This window comes from Mugil cephalus, chromosome 18 (genome assembly GCF_022458985.1).
Source record: "Mugil cephalus isolate CIBA_MC_2020 chromosome 18, CIBA_Mcephalus_1.1, whole genome shotgun sequence".
In the NCBI taxonomy this organism is placed as follows: Eukaryota; Metazoa; Chordata; class Actinopteri; order Mugiliformes; family Mugilidae; genus Mugil; species Mugil cephalus.
The window spans coordinates 3,270,075-3,285,898 of NC_061787.1; the positions used below are offsets into that span (position 1 = coordinate 3,270,075).

At 47.4% G+C, this 15,824-nt stretch overlaps 3 protein-coding genes across 8 annotated transcripts in view; 1 reads left to right on the forward strand and 2 right to left on the reverse strand.

Annotated features, from left to right (window-relative positions):
- The window catches only part of LOC124995449, a 756,577-nt gene that overhangs the window by 339,711 nt on the left and 401,042 nt on the right, over positions 1–15,824 (reverse strand). The gene's annotated exons all lie outside the window — the stretch shown is intronic.
- On the forward strand, positions 308–7,662 carry arhgap28 (Rho GTPase activating protein 28). 5 transcript variants are annotated; one of them, XM_047567850.1, is made up of 16 exons: positions 467–541; positions 1,054–1,400; positions 1,497–1,672; positions 1,743–1,966; positions 2,391–2,502; positions 3,629–3,867; positions 3,960–4,098; positions 5,040–5,131; positions 5,210–5,287; positions 5,381–5,534; positions 5,602–5,684; positions 5,797–6,009; positions 6,081–6,194; positions 6,298–6,425; positions 6,520–6,557; positions 6,649–7,662. In XM_047567850.1, exons 2-16 carry the CDS (start codon positions 1,168–1,170, stop codon positions 6,729–6,731), a joined length of 2,106 nt encoding a protein of 701 aa, XP_047423806.1. In that variant the 5' UTR covers positions 467–541; positions 1,054–1,167; the 3' UTR covers positions 6,732–7,662. The 5 variants fall into 5 exon arrangements, with proteins under 5 accessions (XP_047423807.1, XP_047423806.1, XP_047423810.1 ...); XM_047567851.1 differs by lacking the exon at positions 1,054–1,400 and having other exon boundaries at positions 308–541; XM_047567852.1 differs by lacking the exon at positions 467–541 and having other exon boundaries at positions 898–1,400; positions 6,520–6,648; positions 6,933–7,662.
- Positions 7,345–15,255, reverse strand: zbtb14 (zinc finger and BTB domain containing 14). 2 transcript variants are annotated; one of them, XR_007110707.1, is made up of 11 exons: positions 15,093–15,255; positions 11,664–11,852; positions 11,351–11,521; positions 9,647–9,742; positions 9,417–9,560; positions 9,009–9,253; positions 8,855–8,940; positions 8,626–8,765; positions 8,459–8,554; positions 8,132–8,330; positions 7,345–8,050 (listed from the first exon to the last, which is right to left on the reverse strand). XR_007110707.1 is itself a non-coding variant. In XM_047567868.1 (10 exons), the coding sequence occupies exons 2-10, from the start codon at positions 11,850–11,852 to the stop codon at positions 8,190–8,192; spliced, it is 1,308 nt and encodes a 435-aa protein (XP_047423824.1). In that variant the 5' UTR covers positions 15,093–15,254; the 3' UTR covers positions 7,345–8,189. The 2 variants fall into 2 exon arrangements, 1 of the variants encoding a protein (XP_047423824.1); XM_047567868.1 differs by having other exon boundaries at positions 7,345–8,330; positions 15,093–15,254.

Genomic DNA, 15,824 nt, shown 5'->3' on the forward strand with positions numbered 1-15,824 from the left:
GACTGAGAGGGACAGGTGATGGGTTCAAACTTCTGGGAGAAGGAACCCAACGGTTCCCGTACCCTCCAGAACTTGTGCCAGTTGTGATTAAGTTCATGAATCAACTTGTGGAGAGGACTCAGAGCATCTGTGATATCCTTTTTAGAAAGAAACCCAAAATTCCCAGCAGAGAGTTGGTGAAATAGTCTGGAGCACATCCAGAAAGTCGTGTGGATCACATGCTCAAAGCGAGTGGATATTATATGATCTCTGACAGCTTTAACATCCAAAAAGAGTTTATGAAAAAGCATCAGGACTTGTAGAGTTTAGAGACGATGTTTCACCTGAGCAGCCTCTTCAGTTCTAAGGAAGGAACGTCCAAATGTGAGGAGGCGGAGTCTATCCATGTCAGACTGAACAGAGGAGGACGACTGAGACATAATCTGAGATCTATTTACGACCCCCCCACCCCCTTCCTCCTCCTCCCACTCCTCCTCCTCCTCCTCCTCCTCTTCAGTCATCCTCTGGTCAGACAGAAAGTCAGCAGCTGGACGAAGCAGAGGTGAGTCTCTTCCTCTCCATAACTGACCAGTTACTGGTAATATACTGATAATGTATCGATGATATACTGATAATGTTCTGATAATATACTAATAATGCACCGATAATGTACTGATAATATACTAATAATGAATTGATTATATACTGATAATACACTGATAATGTACTGATAATATACTGTATTGATGATATGCTGAAAATATACTGATGTGTTGATAATTTACTGATAATGTAATTAAAATATATAGTCATTATATGTTGATAATAGGCTGATCATTTGTTGATAATGTAGTGATTCCTGGATCTGATCTGGATCTGATCTGGACCTGATCTGGATCTGAACCGGGGTCTGATTCCCTTTGACTCTGATGTTGATCACGTGAACGTTCGATAATAGAACAGTGAACTGATGAACTGATGGATGATCAGCTGACTGGTCACATGATGAAGATGCTTTGACAGAAATCCTGATCTGGACTTGATCTGACCCTCTTCATGGACATGTCTCTGCAGATGTCCATCTGAATGTGGACATGTCTTCAGGACGAAGCCGTGGATGGACAGAGTTGAATAACCAGGTCACATTACCGTCTGAGGACCTGAGTGAGAACACTTAGCTCTGACGTTATGATTGGACAAGGACGCCCATTTCCTCCTAATGGACAGACGGTAGCTAGCGTTAGCTTGCGCGCCCCACTCTGTCCTCCCCTGGGAACTGAAACCATTAGCAGGAGGTTCCACACAGAGATCAATAGAGAGGGAGAGACTTCCTGTCACACTCAATCGATGGCTAACGTCCAAAACTCTCCAACAAGAGGACAAGAACTCATGAAGACAATAGGACAAGAGGACAAGAAGACGTGAGGGGGACCAGAGACCTAAGGCTGTTTTGTAATCGACTCCCAGGATCTGATCATTTCATTGGCTGACAGCACTTTTGTTTTCTATCTCCACAGGATGTTGTCATCGTCTCCATCCACCACCTCCAACCCCCCCACACCTCACACCATGACTGCTGCCTCCCGACGTGTTGCCATGGAAACGTACTGGAGGGAGGTGCAGAGCATTGAGGAGGAGGAGGAGGGGGAAGAGGAGGAGGAGGAGGAGGAGGAGGAGAGGAAGAGTATGAATGGTAGGTGGAACCCACAGCAGAGTGAGATGTCACCTCTCAGATGACTCTGACCCATCTTTGTTTCCCACAGACATGGAGGTGGAGGAGGCGTGGCTGACGGAGGCGGGGTTATCCTCCCTGGTCATGGGTTCGCCATCGTTAGAGGAGGAAGCCCCGCCCACAACCGAAGCGCTGCTGTCCACGTTGACTCGGCAACAAGCCGCCACCGTGAGGAAGAGGTTGGACAACTACAATGTGACCCTGAAGCAGAGGAACCGGCAGCCGGTCCGAGACGTCCGAGAAGTCTTCTCCGAGGTGGGACATGTCCCCCTAACCCGGAAATCTGCCCCAAGGAATTATAAGTGAAGTTTATTTATGATTCCAGGGGATGTCCCAGGATGGAGCTGGGTCTCTTTTTGTCCCTCTCAGTGACTCCACCGGTAGACCACAGCATAAAAGGTCCCGAGTAGTGTCCTGTCCACCCCAAAGGACCTCAGTCTCCTCAGCGTCTCTGTCCCCTTGTTTGTGTATTTATTGCTAAGCCAATAATTAGTTCCACCCGCGGTATTTTCTACATTTTTTTTTTTCAGAATCAGAATCAGAAAAAAAGTTTATTTATCCCTGAGGGACAATGGAGTGTCTGAGTTATATAAGAGTAGATGGTGAAGAGGACAGGAGGAACTGTCGCTACTCATCATGGGACAGTTACAAAACCAAACTTTCCTTCACTGTGTTTCAGCCTGACGATGACTCGGCAGACAAATCTCCCCCCCCACCCCCCTGTCACGTCGAGTCACCTTCAACACGATACCACAACACAACCAAGACCATCCGTCGAGGCTCTCAGCCAGGTACCGAAAGACTTTTGAGTAGTTCTACTGGTCTCTAGTGGTTTATATGGTCCAGCCCAATAGTAGAAAGCCTGTAGTTGGTTATAGTGGTACCCTGGGGGTTCTGCTGGTCTTTAATGGGTTATAATGGTACCCTGGTGGTTCTACTGCTCTTTAATGGGTTATAGTGGTACCCTGGGGGTTCTGCTGGTCTTTAATGGGTTATAGTGGTGCCCTGGTGGTTCTGCTGGTCTTTAATGGGTTATAGTGGTAACCTGGGGGTTCTGCTGGTCTTTAATGAGTAATAATGGTACCCTGGGGGTTCTGCTGGTCTTAAATGGGTTATAGTGGTACCCTGGTGGTTCTGCTGGTCTTTAATTGGTTATAGTGGTACCCTGGTGGTTCTGCTGCTCTTTAATGAGTTATAATGGTACCCTGGGGGTTCTACTGGTTTTACTGGGTTATAGTGGTACCCTGGGGGTTCTGCTGGTCTTTAATGGGTTATAGTGGTACCCTGGTGGTTCCGCTGCTCTTTACTGGGTTATAGTGGTACCCTGGGGGTTCTGCTGGTCTTTAATGAGTTATAATGGTACCCTGGGGGTTCTGCTGGTCTTTAATCGGTTATAGTGGTACACTTGGGGTTCTACTGGTTTTACTGGGTTATAGTGGTACCCTGGTGGTTCTGCTGGTCTTAAATGGGATATGATGGTAACCTGGGGGTTCTGTTGGTCTTTAATGGGTTATAGTGGTACCCTGGTGGTTCTGCTGCTCTTTAATGGGTCATAGTGGTACCCTGGGGGTTCTGCTGGTCTTTAATGAGTTATAATGGTACCCTGGTGGTTCTGCTCGTCTTTAATGGGTTATAGTGGTACACTTGGGGTTCTACTGGTTTTACTGGGTTATAGTGGTACCCTGGGGATTCTGCTGCTCTTAAATGGGTTATGATGATAACCTGGGGGTTCTGCTGGTCTTTGATGGGTTATAGTGGTACCCTTGGGGTTCTTCTGGTTTTACTGGGTTATAGTGGTACCCTGGGGGTTCTGTTGGTTTTTAATGTATTATAATGGTAACCCGGGGGTTCGACTGGTTTTTACTGGGTTCTAGTCATGCTAGGAGACTGCTGGTGAACCGTTTGTTCTTGTTACAGTACGACCAACTCTTCCAGTGTTTTTCTTCGAGGATCAACAACCTGAGGACCTGTCGCCTCCCACAAACACACTAAGCCCCTCCCCTCCTTGCACATGCTCGCAACCTGTCACTCACTCAAGACGGGCTGAATGGCTGCTGCGGGACTCTCCATACTCAGAGGGCGTGGCTGAACACAAACAGGGTGGGACTTGCTGGGACTGCCTGAGTTTCCATGGAGATGACAACAGTGAACTGCAGGTGAGCGTAACCAGCTGCATTCTGGGAGATGTAGGCCCTGCCAGGTAAAATCTGATTCGTTAGTCCAGTCTGTACATGTCTCCGTCTCTCAGGGCCTCACCTGTGCAGACGACCTGTCATCACGTGACCTCACCCGGCTCGGCTTCATCTCTCACATTGAACTCTCCACCTTCCTGCTTGCTCTGGGTGTCCACACCAAGCGCACCCGACCACCGCGCCACAGGACCCGGGGTGCGCTTCTTTTACTATTTAGGGCTCCACACTTCTCCTTCTAGGAGATGTTCTGGGTAATCTAGGAGGTTCTAGTGGTGTTCAGGGTAATCTAGGAGGTTCTAGAGGCATCCTGGGAGGTTTACGAGGTTCTAGTGGTACACTGGGTAAAGTAGGATGTTCTAGTGGCGTGCTGGTAACTAGGGTTCAGAGGATCCTAGGTACGAGTTCTAGTGGTACTGTAAGATGCTAGTGTGCGGATTAGAGTTTTAGTGGTTCTAGTTCTGTGTTCTGGGTAATCTAGGATGTTCTAGTGATGTGCTGGCAGTTCTAGGAGGTTCTACTAGTGTTCTGGGTAATCTAGGAGGTTCTAGTGGCGTGTTACGTAGTCCAGACTTCTGGTGCTCTGGATAGTCTAGGATGTTCTAGTGGTATGCTGGGAGGTCAAAGAGGTTTTAGTGGTGTTCTGGGTAATCTATGAGGTTCTAATGGTTTTCTGGGTCATCTAGGAGGTTCTAGTAGCATACTGAGTAATCTTGGAGGTACTACAGGTGTTCTGGGAAGTCTTGGAGGTTCTAGAGGCATGCTGGGTAGTATAGGAGGTACTACAAGTGTTCTGGGTAGTCTAGGGGCTTCTAAAGGCGTGCTGAAGGTCTCACAGGTTCTAGTGTTGTTCTGGGTAATCTAGGATGTTCTAGTGCTGTGCAGGGAGGTCTAAGAGGTTCTAGTGGTGTGCTGGGTAGTCTAGGAGGTACTACAGGTGTTCTGGGTAGTTTATGAGGTTCTAGTGGCGTGCTGGGTAGTCTAGGAGGATCTACAGGTGTTCTGGGAGGTCTAAGAGGTTCTAGTGGCGTTCAGGGTAATGGAGGTTCTAGAAGTGTTCTGCGTAATCTAGGAGGTTCTACAAGTGTTCTGGGTAGTCTGTGTCTTGGTGTCTCAGTGTCTCCGCGTCTGTCTTTCAGACAGCGGTGTCTTTGGTGTCCCTCTGAAGTCGCTGTTAGAGAACGACAGGAAAAAGTTTCCTGGAGTCAAAGTTCCTGTCGTCTTCCAGAAGGTGAAGAATGTCTTCCAGTCTGTCCTCTCTACCTGTCCTGTCCTCCAGTCGGTCCTGATGTCTTGTCCCTGTGTGTAGTTGTTATGTATTTTAGAGCAGACTGGTCTCCAGACTGAAGGAATCCTCAGAGTTCCAGGATCAGCAGCAAAACTCAAGGTACCTCCTCCACCCTAACATCATCGACCCTTCATCTGTCTTTGTGACCCTGTCCTGTCCCCACTACAAGTCTGTCTCTCTGTGTCTCTGCAGTGTCTCCGTAGAGAGTTGGACAGGTGCTGTGGATCCATGGACTGGTCATCAGTGAGACATGTGGACGCTTCAGGTCTCCTGAAGCTGTTCATCAGAGAGCTGCCGACTCCTCTGCTGACACACACACACCTGTCCACCTACCTCTCTGTCCTGGGTATGTCCTATTGTCCACCTGTTACAGGTGTCCCAGGTGTCTCAAGTGTCTTTCTGTGTCCATGCAGGTGTCTCCTCTGAGGTCCATCAGATTCAAGCTCTGCAGCTGCTGTCACTGCTGCTTCCTGAAGAACACCGGGACACTCTGAGAGTAAGACCGTCTTCAGAGAGACAGACAGGAGGACAGGGAGACAGACAGGCAGGAGGACAGGGAGACAGCTCCACCTGCCTCTATAGTCACAGCTCTGTCTCCATGGTTGCAGGCCTTGCTGGTCTTCCTGCGTAAAGTGGTCTCTCATCAGGACCAGAACCGGATGTCCCTGTGGAACGTCTCCATGGTGATGGCCCCCAACCTCTTCCCCCGCTGTCACCGTGGTAACAAGCGCTCCATCACTACCCAGGAGGAGATGGAGGAGGCGGTGGGAGGAGCTCAGCTGATCCGGCTCATGATCACACACCAGGACCTGCTCTGGATCGTAGGTCTCACCTGGACACACCTGGACACGCCCCCTCCCTCTGTGACATCACTTACTGTCCTCTGTCATAGGTCCCCAACTTCCTGTTGTCTCAAGTGAGACAGATGAATCAGACGTCCAACCTGAGGAAGCTTGGTCTGAGTAGGGCTAAGAGACGACTGCTGAGGAGGAAGGACAAGAACCAGGTGAGACAGAGGACAGGTGAGACAGAGGACAAGGACAGTTGAGACAGGGTACAGGGACCAGGTGAGACGGGGACTAGGACTGATGTCTCATATAACTTTGCAGATCACTGAATTGTGTGACGGACTGATCAGAGTCCACGCCCCCCTACACACCAAGGTTTCCATGGCGATACAGCTGGACAGAGACACAACGGCCAAAGACGTCACATCTCGCTTTGAGAGTGAGGACAGGTAGCAAAGTGTCTCTGTCTCTCTCTCTAACCTGTCCATATATGACCTGTCCTCTATCTCTAACCCGTCTCTTGTCTCTGACCTGTCTCCTCAGTTCTGTCCAGCATCTGTATGAAGTTGGAGGAAACATCTGTGAGTCTCATCTTGAACTTCTTCACGTAAAAACCTACGAGGCGTAAAAAAAAACAACTAAAACGTGTCTCTTTGTCCATCTGTCTCCCAGGTGAGCGTCGTCTCCACCCAGAGTGTCTTCTATTGGACGTTTACAGAGTTAATCCTGAATGTGATTGGCTGATCAAACCCTGACGTCTGTCCTCCCGATAAAAAATGTCTCACGTTCTCTACCTGAGTCAGCTGTCTTACCACTTGTCTTCCATTAGTTATGTCTCACTTCCTGGTGCCCCATCACATGATGCCAACCTGATCAGATGTCCTTTTGTTTACCATAATTATGTAAACATTAAAAATGAAAACATGAAGTTTGTTTGTCTCCATTTGTCCTCATAGTGTGTCCATGTTATACGAGGCTGATGCGGTTCTAGACGGGGGACTGAAGGATCCTGTACTTTCCTGGCACCTCACTCCGGACTAAGGGAGTCCAGACGGTTTCTGTGCAGGTCTCTGAAGAGATGGACTTTTACTGGTGTCCCAGTAGAAGAGCCCAGTCAGAGACAGGGGACATAATGAAGGAATGAAGGAACAGTCCATTAGGTGGAACTCAACAGTTCTTCTTGATCTGACCCAACACAAGCTGGCACCACAAACTGAGACTGAGAACGTATCAATAAAGACTGAGAATGCATCAATCAAGACAGAACATATTAATAAAGACTGAACACGTATCAAAGAGTGAAAACGTTTCAATGAAGACAGAGAACTAATCAATAAAGACTGAGAACGTATCAATCAAGACAGAGAATGTATTAAAAACAGAATGTGTTTATTCCTGTGGTTCGGGGGAAACATACGTGTGCTGTAGAACACGCCGGCTCTGCTCATGAAACTGAACAGTTTTATTTACAAGTTTTAAATCCACAGTTTTCTGAACAGAGTCTGGTTCAGGATGAAAATCAATACATGACACAAGCCAGGTCGGCCATTTTTAACGTGTTCATCACATGACCACTGAGGTCAGTTCGCAGTCACTGGATCGGAGAAGCTACCTCCACAAAATGACATTACCAGATGTTAGGGGCAGCTGATGGCGGCATCCAGATGTTGGAAGCAGCCATGGTGGCATCCAGATGTTTGGAGTAGTTGATGGCACCCAGATGTTAGGGGCAGCTGGTGACGTCCAGATGGTTCAGGTGTTAGGGGCAGCTGATGGTGTCCAGATGTTTGGAGCAGTTGATGGCACCCAGATGTTAGGGGCAGCTGGCGATGTCCAGATGGTCCAGATGTTAGGGGCAGCTGATGGCGTCCAAATGTTAGGTTCAGCTAATGGTGGTGCCCAGACGTTGGGAGCAGCCATGGTGACATCCAGACATTAGGAGCAGCCGACTGCATCCAGGTGTTAGGGGCAGCTAATGCCGGCGTCCAGATGTTGGGCGCAGCCATGGTGGCATCCACACATTAGGAGCCTTTGATGGAGCCCAGATGTTAGGGGCAGCTGGTGACATCCAGATGTTAGGGGCAGCTAATGGCGTCCAGATGTTAGGAGCAGCTAATGGCGTCCAGATGTTAGGAGCAGCTGGTGACATCCAGATGTTAGGGGCAGCTAATGGTGGCGTCCAGATGTTAGGAGCAGCTAATGGCGTCCAGATGTTAGGAGCAGCTGATGGCGTCCAGATGTTGCTCCTCGGCTGCCATGGCGGCGGCCTGCAGTGTCTCCGTGTCGCTCTGCAGTGAACTCAGCTGCTTCCTCTCACTGTGCATGTTGTTCTCGTGACGCTTTAGATCTGATGCCTGGAAGGACGAGAAAAAAACAACCAGGAATGATACTACTACTAGTACTACTGGTACAAATACACGCTACAGTATCTACCAGTACCATCTACTACTACTACTAGTAGTACTGCTAGTATCAGTGGTACCTTGGCGAAGGCCTTGGTGCAGGACGGACAGACGAATGGTTTCTCTCCTCTGTGTCTCCTCTCATGATCCTTCAGGTGAGACTTGTGTTTGAACGCCTGAGGACAAAGACAGGTGAGTCAGAGACAGGTGAGACAGAGACAGGTGAGACAGAGGCAGGAGATCTCACCTTGTCACACATCTGGCAGGCAAACGGTCTTTCGTTGCTGTGAACCCGTTCGTGCTTTTTCAGATCTGGAGCTCGGATGAACGACTTCCCACAAACCTCACACCTGTAGGGTTTGAAGCCCGTGTGGATCTTCAGGTGTTCTACAAAACAGGTGAGAGGAACGTGTCACTCAGGAGGTCTTGCCTTTCAGTGTGTGCAGGTAGAACAGGTGACCTGAGGGCAGTCTTACCTTTCAGGTGAGCGTGAGTGGTGAAAGCCTTGGTGCAGATCTCGCAGGCAAACGGACGCTCGGCTGAATGAAGCTTCTCGTGTTTCCTGAGGAAGGATGTGGTTAGTCAGGTATTAGCCCAGGTGAGCTATCTCACTGCCAGGTAGGGACATACCTGAGTCTGCTCTCGTCCAGGAAGGTCTTCCCACACACCTGACACGCCAGCTGCTCCCGGTGTCCGTACAGCAGGTATTCAAACTTCATGTCGGTCGTCGCCGTCGACCAACCAGGCGGCTGTTCGTCCTTCACCTCCCCCATGCTGTCGGCAAACGCCAGAGTCTGGGTGGCGTGATGCTCCGCCCCCAGCTCTTTAGGCTCCGCCTCCATCTCCGTCACCACGTCCTGGTCGTAGCAGCTCACCTGAGGGGCAACACAGGTGATATCCAACAACTGGACTTGTACAGTTTTCCTCAGAAGACATTTCATCTTGGGGAGTTTCTTCAGTTGTAAAGGACTGGAGGAAGTTCTCACACAGGTGAGGTGTGGACCACAGGTAGAGTCGGGGGACTGTTAGTGAGCGTACCTTGTGCACGTCCTCATTGGTCAGTTCTTTCAGGATGGCTTCCTGGACTCGCAGCGCCGCACTGGGAGACTTATCCAGCTCCTGATTGGCCGTCGCCTCCACCAGGTCGTCTGCGGTGGGCGTGTCCTCGTGCTCGCCGAGAACCTGAACACACGCGGTCACACCAATGATCACGACATCTACCTGTGAGACGCTAGGACAGGTGACTCTACGACAGGTACGTGTTCTACCTCAGAATCAGCAGCCAGCTGAGCTTCAGGCGGCAGCGCCATCTTCACGATGTCATAGGGAAACTTCTCTTTGTCCTCGGTGGACATGTCTCGTTTCTGGGGACAGAGAATCATCACACGGGACAAGAGGGGTCACCTGTGTGTGTCACCTGCACATATGTGTGTGTTACCTGTGTGTTTGTGTGTTACCTGTGTGTTAGCGTGGTACATGTGTGTTACTGCGTGTTCGTGTGTTGAATGTGTGTTACCTGTGCGTTCGTGTTTTACCTGTGTGTTAGTGTGTTATCTGCGTGTTCGTGTATTACCTGTGTATTACCTGTGTATTACCTGTATGTTCGTGTGTGTTACCTGTATGTTAACTGTGTGTTACCTGTGTGTTACCTGTATGTTAACTGTGTGTTACCTGTGTGTTACCTGTATGTTAACTGTGTGTTACCTGTGTGTTACCTGTGTGTTACCTGTGTGTTAACCGTGTTACCTGTGCGTTCGTGTGTTACCTGTGCGTTCGTGTGTGTTAACTGTGTGTTACCTGTGTGTTACCTGTGTGTTACCTGTGTGTTACCTGTGTGTTAACTGTGTTACCTGTGCGTTCGTGTGTTACCTGTGCGTTCGTGTGTGTTAACTGTGTGTTACCTGTGCGTTCGTGTGATACCTGTGTGTTAGTGTGTTACCTGTGTGTTTGTATGTGTTACCTGTGTGTTACCTGTGTGTTACCTGTGCGTTCGTGTGTTACCTGTGTGTTAGTGTGTTACCTGTGTGTTACCTGTATGTTAACTGTGTGTTACCTGTGTGTTAACTGTGTGTTACCTGTGCGTTCGTAATACCTGTGTGTTAGTGTGTTACCTGTGTGTTTGTATGTGTTACCTGTGTGTTACCTGTGCGTTCGTGTGTTACCTGTGTGTTAGTGTGTTACCTGTGTGTTTGTATGTGTTACCAGTGTGTTACCTGTATGTTAACTGTGTGTCACTTGTGTGTTAACTGTGTGTTACCTGTGTGTTTGTGTGTGTTACCTGTGCATTCGTGTGTTACCTGTGTGTTACCTGTATGTGAACTGTGTGTTACCTGTGTATTTGTGTGTTACCTTTATGTTAACTGTGTGTTACCTGTGCATTCGTGTGTTACCTGTGCATTCGTGTGTTACCTGTATGTTAACTGTGTGTTACCTGTGTGTTAACTGTGTTACCTGTGCGTTCGTGTGTGTTAACTGTGTGTTACCTGTGCGTTCGTGTGATACCTGTGTGTTAGTGTGTTACCTGTGTGTTCGTATGTGTTACCTGTGTGTTACCTGTGTGTTACCTGTGCGTTCGTGTGTTACCTGTGTGTTTGTATGTGTTACCAGTGTGTTACCTGTATGTTAACTGTGTCACTTGTGTGTTAACTGTGTGTTACCTGTGCATTCGTGTGTTACCTGTGTGTTACCTGTATGTGAACTGTGTGTTACCTGTGTATTTGTGTGATACCTTTATGTTAACTGTGTGTTACCTGTGCATTCGTGTGTTACCTGTGCATTCGTGTGTTACCTGTGTGTTAGTGTGTTACTTGCGTGTTTGTGTGTTACCTGCGTGTTTGTGTGTTACTTGTGTGTTAGTGTGTTACCTATGTGTTACCTGTGTGTTTGTGTGTGTTACCTGTATGTTCATGTTTTACCTGCGTGTTTGTGTGTTACCTGCGTGTTTGTGTGCTACTTGTGTGTTAGTGTGTTACCTGGGAGCAGAGTTTGTCGAGGAAGCGGATGCCGAGGATCTGTCCCGACGACATCATCAGGTTGACGTCTCTCTTCTTGACGGAGATCTTCGCTGTGTACATGTAGTTCAACACCTCCTCAAAGATGTCGGAGCGGATGAAGTCGATCTCAATCACAGAAGAGTTGTCAACCTGAGGAGACAGGTAGAGGAGGGAGGAGTTACACCTGAGCTACACAGGTAGAGGAGGGAGGAGTTACACCTGAGGACACAGGTACGGGGTTAGCCTGGTGTTTGGAGTATTTAAGGAGAGTATTATGTGTAAACGTTTGCACCTCGTGCTTCTTGAAGAGTTTCTTGAAGTAGTTGGAGCAGGCGGCGAGGACGCAGCGGTGAGCTCTGAACTTGACGTCTTCGACCACGACGGCGATGTCACAGTGCTCTCCCTCCAGTCGCTGCTCGTTCAGCAGCTTCAGGAAGATGCTCTTGTGTTCGTCGTCCACGTACTTCACCGTCTCTGCCATCTGCAAGAAGAAAGACGTCACGGTTCACCTTGGACCACCTGGACGCATCCATCCCCCTCATTACTTTCTGTGTGAAAGTGCTATCAGTTTTTAAAAAGCGTTGCTAGGCCAAGTAAAACTAGACTTATTCTAAATAAGTGAGTCTTTTTCCTGAATATTGTTGTCATGTTTGGTGCTTGGAGAAACGGTGAAAAGTAAAAATGCCATCAAGAGGAGAGAGACAGCAGCTTCAAATGAAGGAAAGAAGAAAAACATGACGGCCCCTTTCCTACTGCTGGAAAAATGCATCCCATCAACCAATCAGGTAATGATGTGTCAATGGTTGCTAAGGGAGAGGGAAACGATGTGGGAGTGAGACTGCAGCCAAAGACACATTAGACATTATTACTGATTGGACACCTGATAGTTTTGGTCCTAAATAGTTGGACAAAATAATGCATTTAAATGGAAATAGTTGCAAATAACTTTGTTGTTTGCTAAATGTGTTCATCAGCTTTTGAAGCGTCCAGTTTACATTTAAACTCTAAGTCCTAAAAGTGGTTGGTTCAACATGTTTGTGGTTTTCACTGTGAAAAATATAACTCTTTCCTATGATTTGATGGTTTTAGTCGATGGTTTTTGGTCCAATGTGTTAATAGAGTTTGTCAAAATGAAAAAATAACCAGAAAGTCACACATGTGAGGTTGAGCTGAAAAGAATGAAACCAAATAAGGAACAAGAGATTTTAACAGGAAACGGAAAAAGAAAAGCAGAAGGAGTCAGACTATAGGGCCATTTGGAGTTTAGAGGTGAAATAAAAGTGACTGCAGGTCCTAGTTTGTCCACCAGTGTCTTACCAGAACCAAACAGCAGGTGGCACCATCTGGTCCAGAGCCGCATGTTACAGAGCGCGTGGCCAACATGGACGCCATGTTTGCTACATCAGAGGGAAGCGATACCCTATAGGGTGGATGTGTTAAATTGAAATAAATGTCTTATTTTCACCATTAACAGGCCTATAAATGTATAATTGCCAACACCTGCCAATATATAAAAGGTCCTCACATAAATATCCCAGCGTCTACTTCCTTTAAATATCTTAAATGAGCCTGTAAAATGCTTTGTAGCCCAATCACCTCATCAGTCATGGAGCTGTTTACCTTCTCCTCAGTCTCTCTGTGTTTTTCCATCACCGTTAAAAGTTTGAAATTACTCAGAAATACTCAGAAATAGTGAAAATTAATATAGTCTTACTGTTATTCAGTATTGTCATTATAACCACGGCAAAGTTACATGTTAATTAAATGTGTCCATCCACATGGACATAAATGACGGTAGCTGCTATTTTTCTAAGCCTGTAGTTTACATAACTAGCTAGAATAAGGCTAAATTTCAAACTTTATTCATTTGTAAAGCGGTGTTGGGTGTTTTTGAGATCAAGGTTCACATTAATGATGGTAGGAGTTTATTTTTCCTGTAAAAAATCTCAACAAACGTCAAAGAGAGACATTTACATTTATCTCACAAAGCATTTTACAGACTCATCTAAGATGTTTACGGTTTACAGGCTTAGAAAAATAGCAGTTACCGTCATTTATGTCCATGTAGATAGACACATTTAATTGACATGTAACTTTGCCTCAGTTCCTACTAAGTTATAATGACAATACTGAATAACAGTAAGACTATTTTAATTTTCACTATTTCTGAGTATTTATGAGTAATTTCAACCTTTTAACGGTAATAGAAAAACACAGAGAGACTGAGGAGAAGGTAAACACAGCTCCATGACTGATGAGGTGATTAACTACAAAGCATTTTACAGCTCATTTAAGATATTTAAAGGAAGTAGACGCTGGGATATTTAAGTGAGGACCTTTTACACGCATACACATAATCCTGTAAGTGGTGAAAATAAGATTTATTTCAACGTAGTACATCCTTCCCATAGGGTTACACTATAGGATTTAATGCAGATAGAGCCAACATGGCGCCCATGCTCTATATAATATATGGCTCTGATCTGGTTCCATAAATGATAATTTTACGTCATTATTTCAGATTTCCTGTAGCTGTTTTTTAGCTTTAGCTTTAACCATCAGCCAAAATGTCTTTGTGAAAACTGAGTTAATGAATTCTCAGACATGTTCAGGAATATAATAATGGGGAATATAGAATAGGATAATAATAATAATAATACTAGTTAGCTAGCTAGCTCATTAGCTCTAACCAGTTCCTCTCTGAAATATCTGGACCTGTCTTTATTAATAGGTGGTTCTGGTTCAGGTCAGGGTGCCTGCACGTGGCCCCTGATCAGGGCCCCTGAAGGAGAAACCGGTTCTGGTCCGGGCACCCGGAGGAGAACCTGGTTCTGGTCCTGGTCCAGTCACGTGTCTCCTGTTTGGGTCTTTCTGACTCCAACAGTTCATGTACCTCTTCTCCAGCGGACACGCGCACTGAGGCGTGTGCACGCCTGTAACCGAACAGAGGCGACTGGTCTCCACGATCCCGGTCTGGACCCGGACCGATAACGGAGCCCGGTTCCGCTAATTTGAGGTGGACCGCTGTGGGTTCCGTTAACGGGCTGACTGACGCGGATGGAGCCGGTGTGGAGGTGGACCAGGCCCCGGGACAGCGGCGGGTCTAACCGGGCTTTCTGACGGTGTTAGCCGGGGGAAGCTAACATGCTAACTAAACTCGACCTGCTGAAGTGAAATCCGGGGACATTTACAGCTCCGAGACAATAATAATGAAGAAACAGGGACAGTTACGGTTTAGTTTATTTAGACGTACTTATTCATACTGAAACTATTATGTCAACCGGTTACCGTAATAGCTGTAGTCTGCGCGCAACATTTTTTTTCTCATTCATAAAAAGCTAAAATCGGGGACAGCTTTAGCCGGGGGACAGGTCATCCAAATCGAGGACTGTCCCCAGAAATCGAGGACGTGTGGTCCCCCTAACTAACGCTTTGGGCCGGACCGGGCCCGGTGTTAAATGGCGGACAGTCCGGCCTGTGGCTGCACTCAGACACAAAATGGCGGTCATCCGGTAACGGCCCGTTTCTCTCCGTAAACCCGGTGACCGAGCCCGCGAGCCAACGCCGTCCCCGAGACCGACACACAGGCACGCGAGCCCGCGGCCTCGGGAACATGGACGAGACGGAGCCGGGGCCTCGAGAACGCGCAGACATCCCCGCGGAAACGGCGGCGTTAACGGGGGACGAGGGGAGCGCGGCACCGGGGGTAGCGGGCACTTACCGTCACTCTGGCCCGGGGAGAGCGAGTTCCTCACCGGGAGCCGGTGAACACTTTGTCCGGTTGTTGTTGTTGTTGTTGCTGAGGACGAGCACAGAGCGGGAGGCCGCGCTTTGCGCCAGCACGCACACACTGCAGCGGGAACGCGCCAAACTTTCTTCTTCATGTGAACATTTCCCGCAGTGTCCGCCATGGCGCGTTCACGCTGCGCCGCCCTCCCGACTCACAGGCGCAACTAAACACTAAATACAACCCAAAAAATAAACGCAACACGAAAAGAAACACAACTAAACTCAACACAAAAATAAGCACAACACAAAAATAAATGCAACTAAACGCAACACAAAAATAATCACAACACAAAATAAACAAAACAAAAAATAAACACAGATAATAAATAAACAGAACACGAATAAACACAATGTAAGTTAACCTGATCTAATTTGTGTGGAGACATGTGACTAATGTTTTGCCCATATTTTATTTTTAAACGGGTCAGTTTTAGGAACACTTACCTGTTGCATCTCACCTGTACAGGACAGTAAGACGTGTATAGCGTTTCTTCAGTGCTTTTCATGGATTTAAATTATTTTTAATTCTGTGAATACACTTTGTTCATGATAAAGCATCTTGTCCCAGCATATTTACTGATATCAGACTCACCTGTGGGCTTGACACCATGCGCTGTTTAAAGCATAACCAGGTAAACTTCAGGTATGATATGCTCCATTCAGT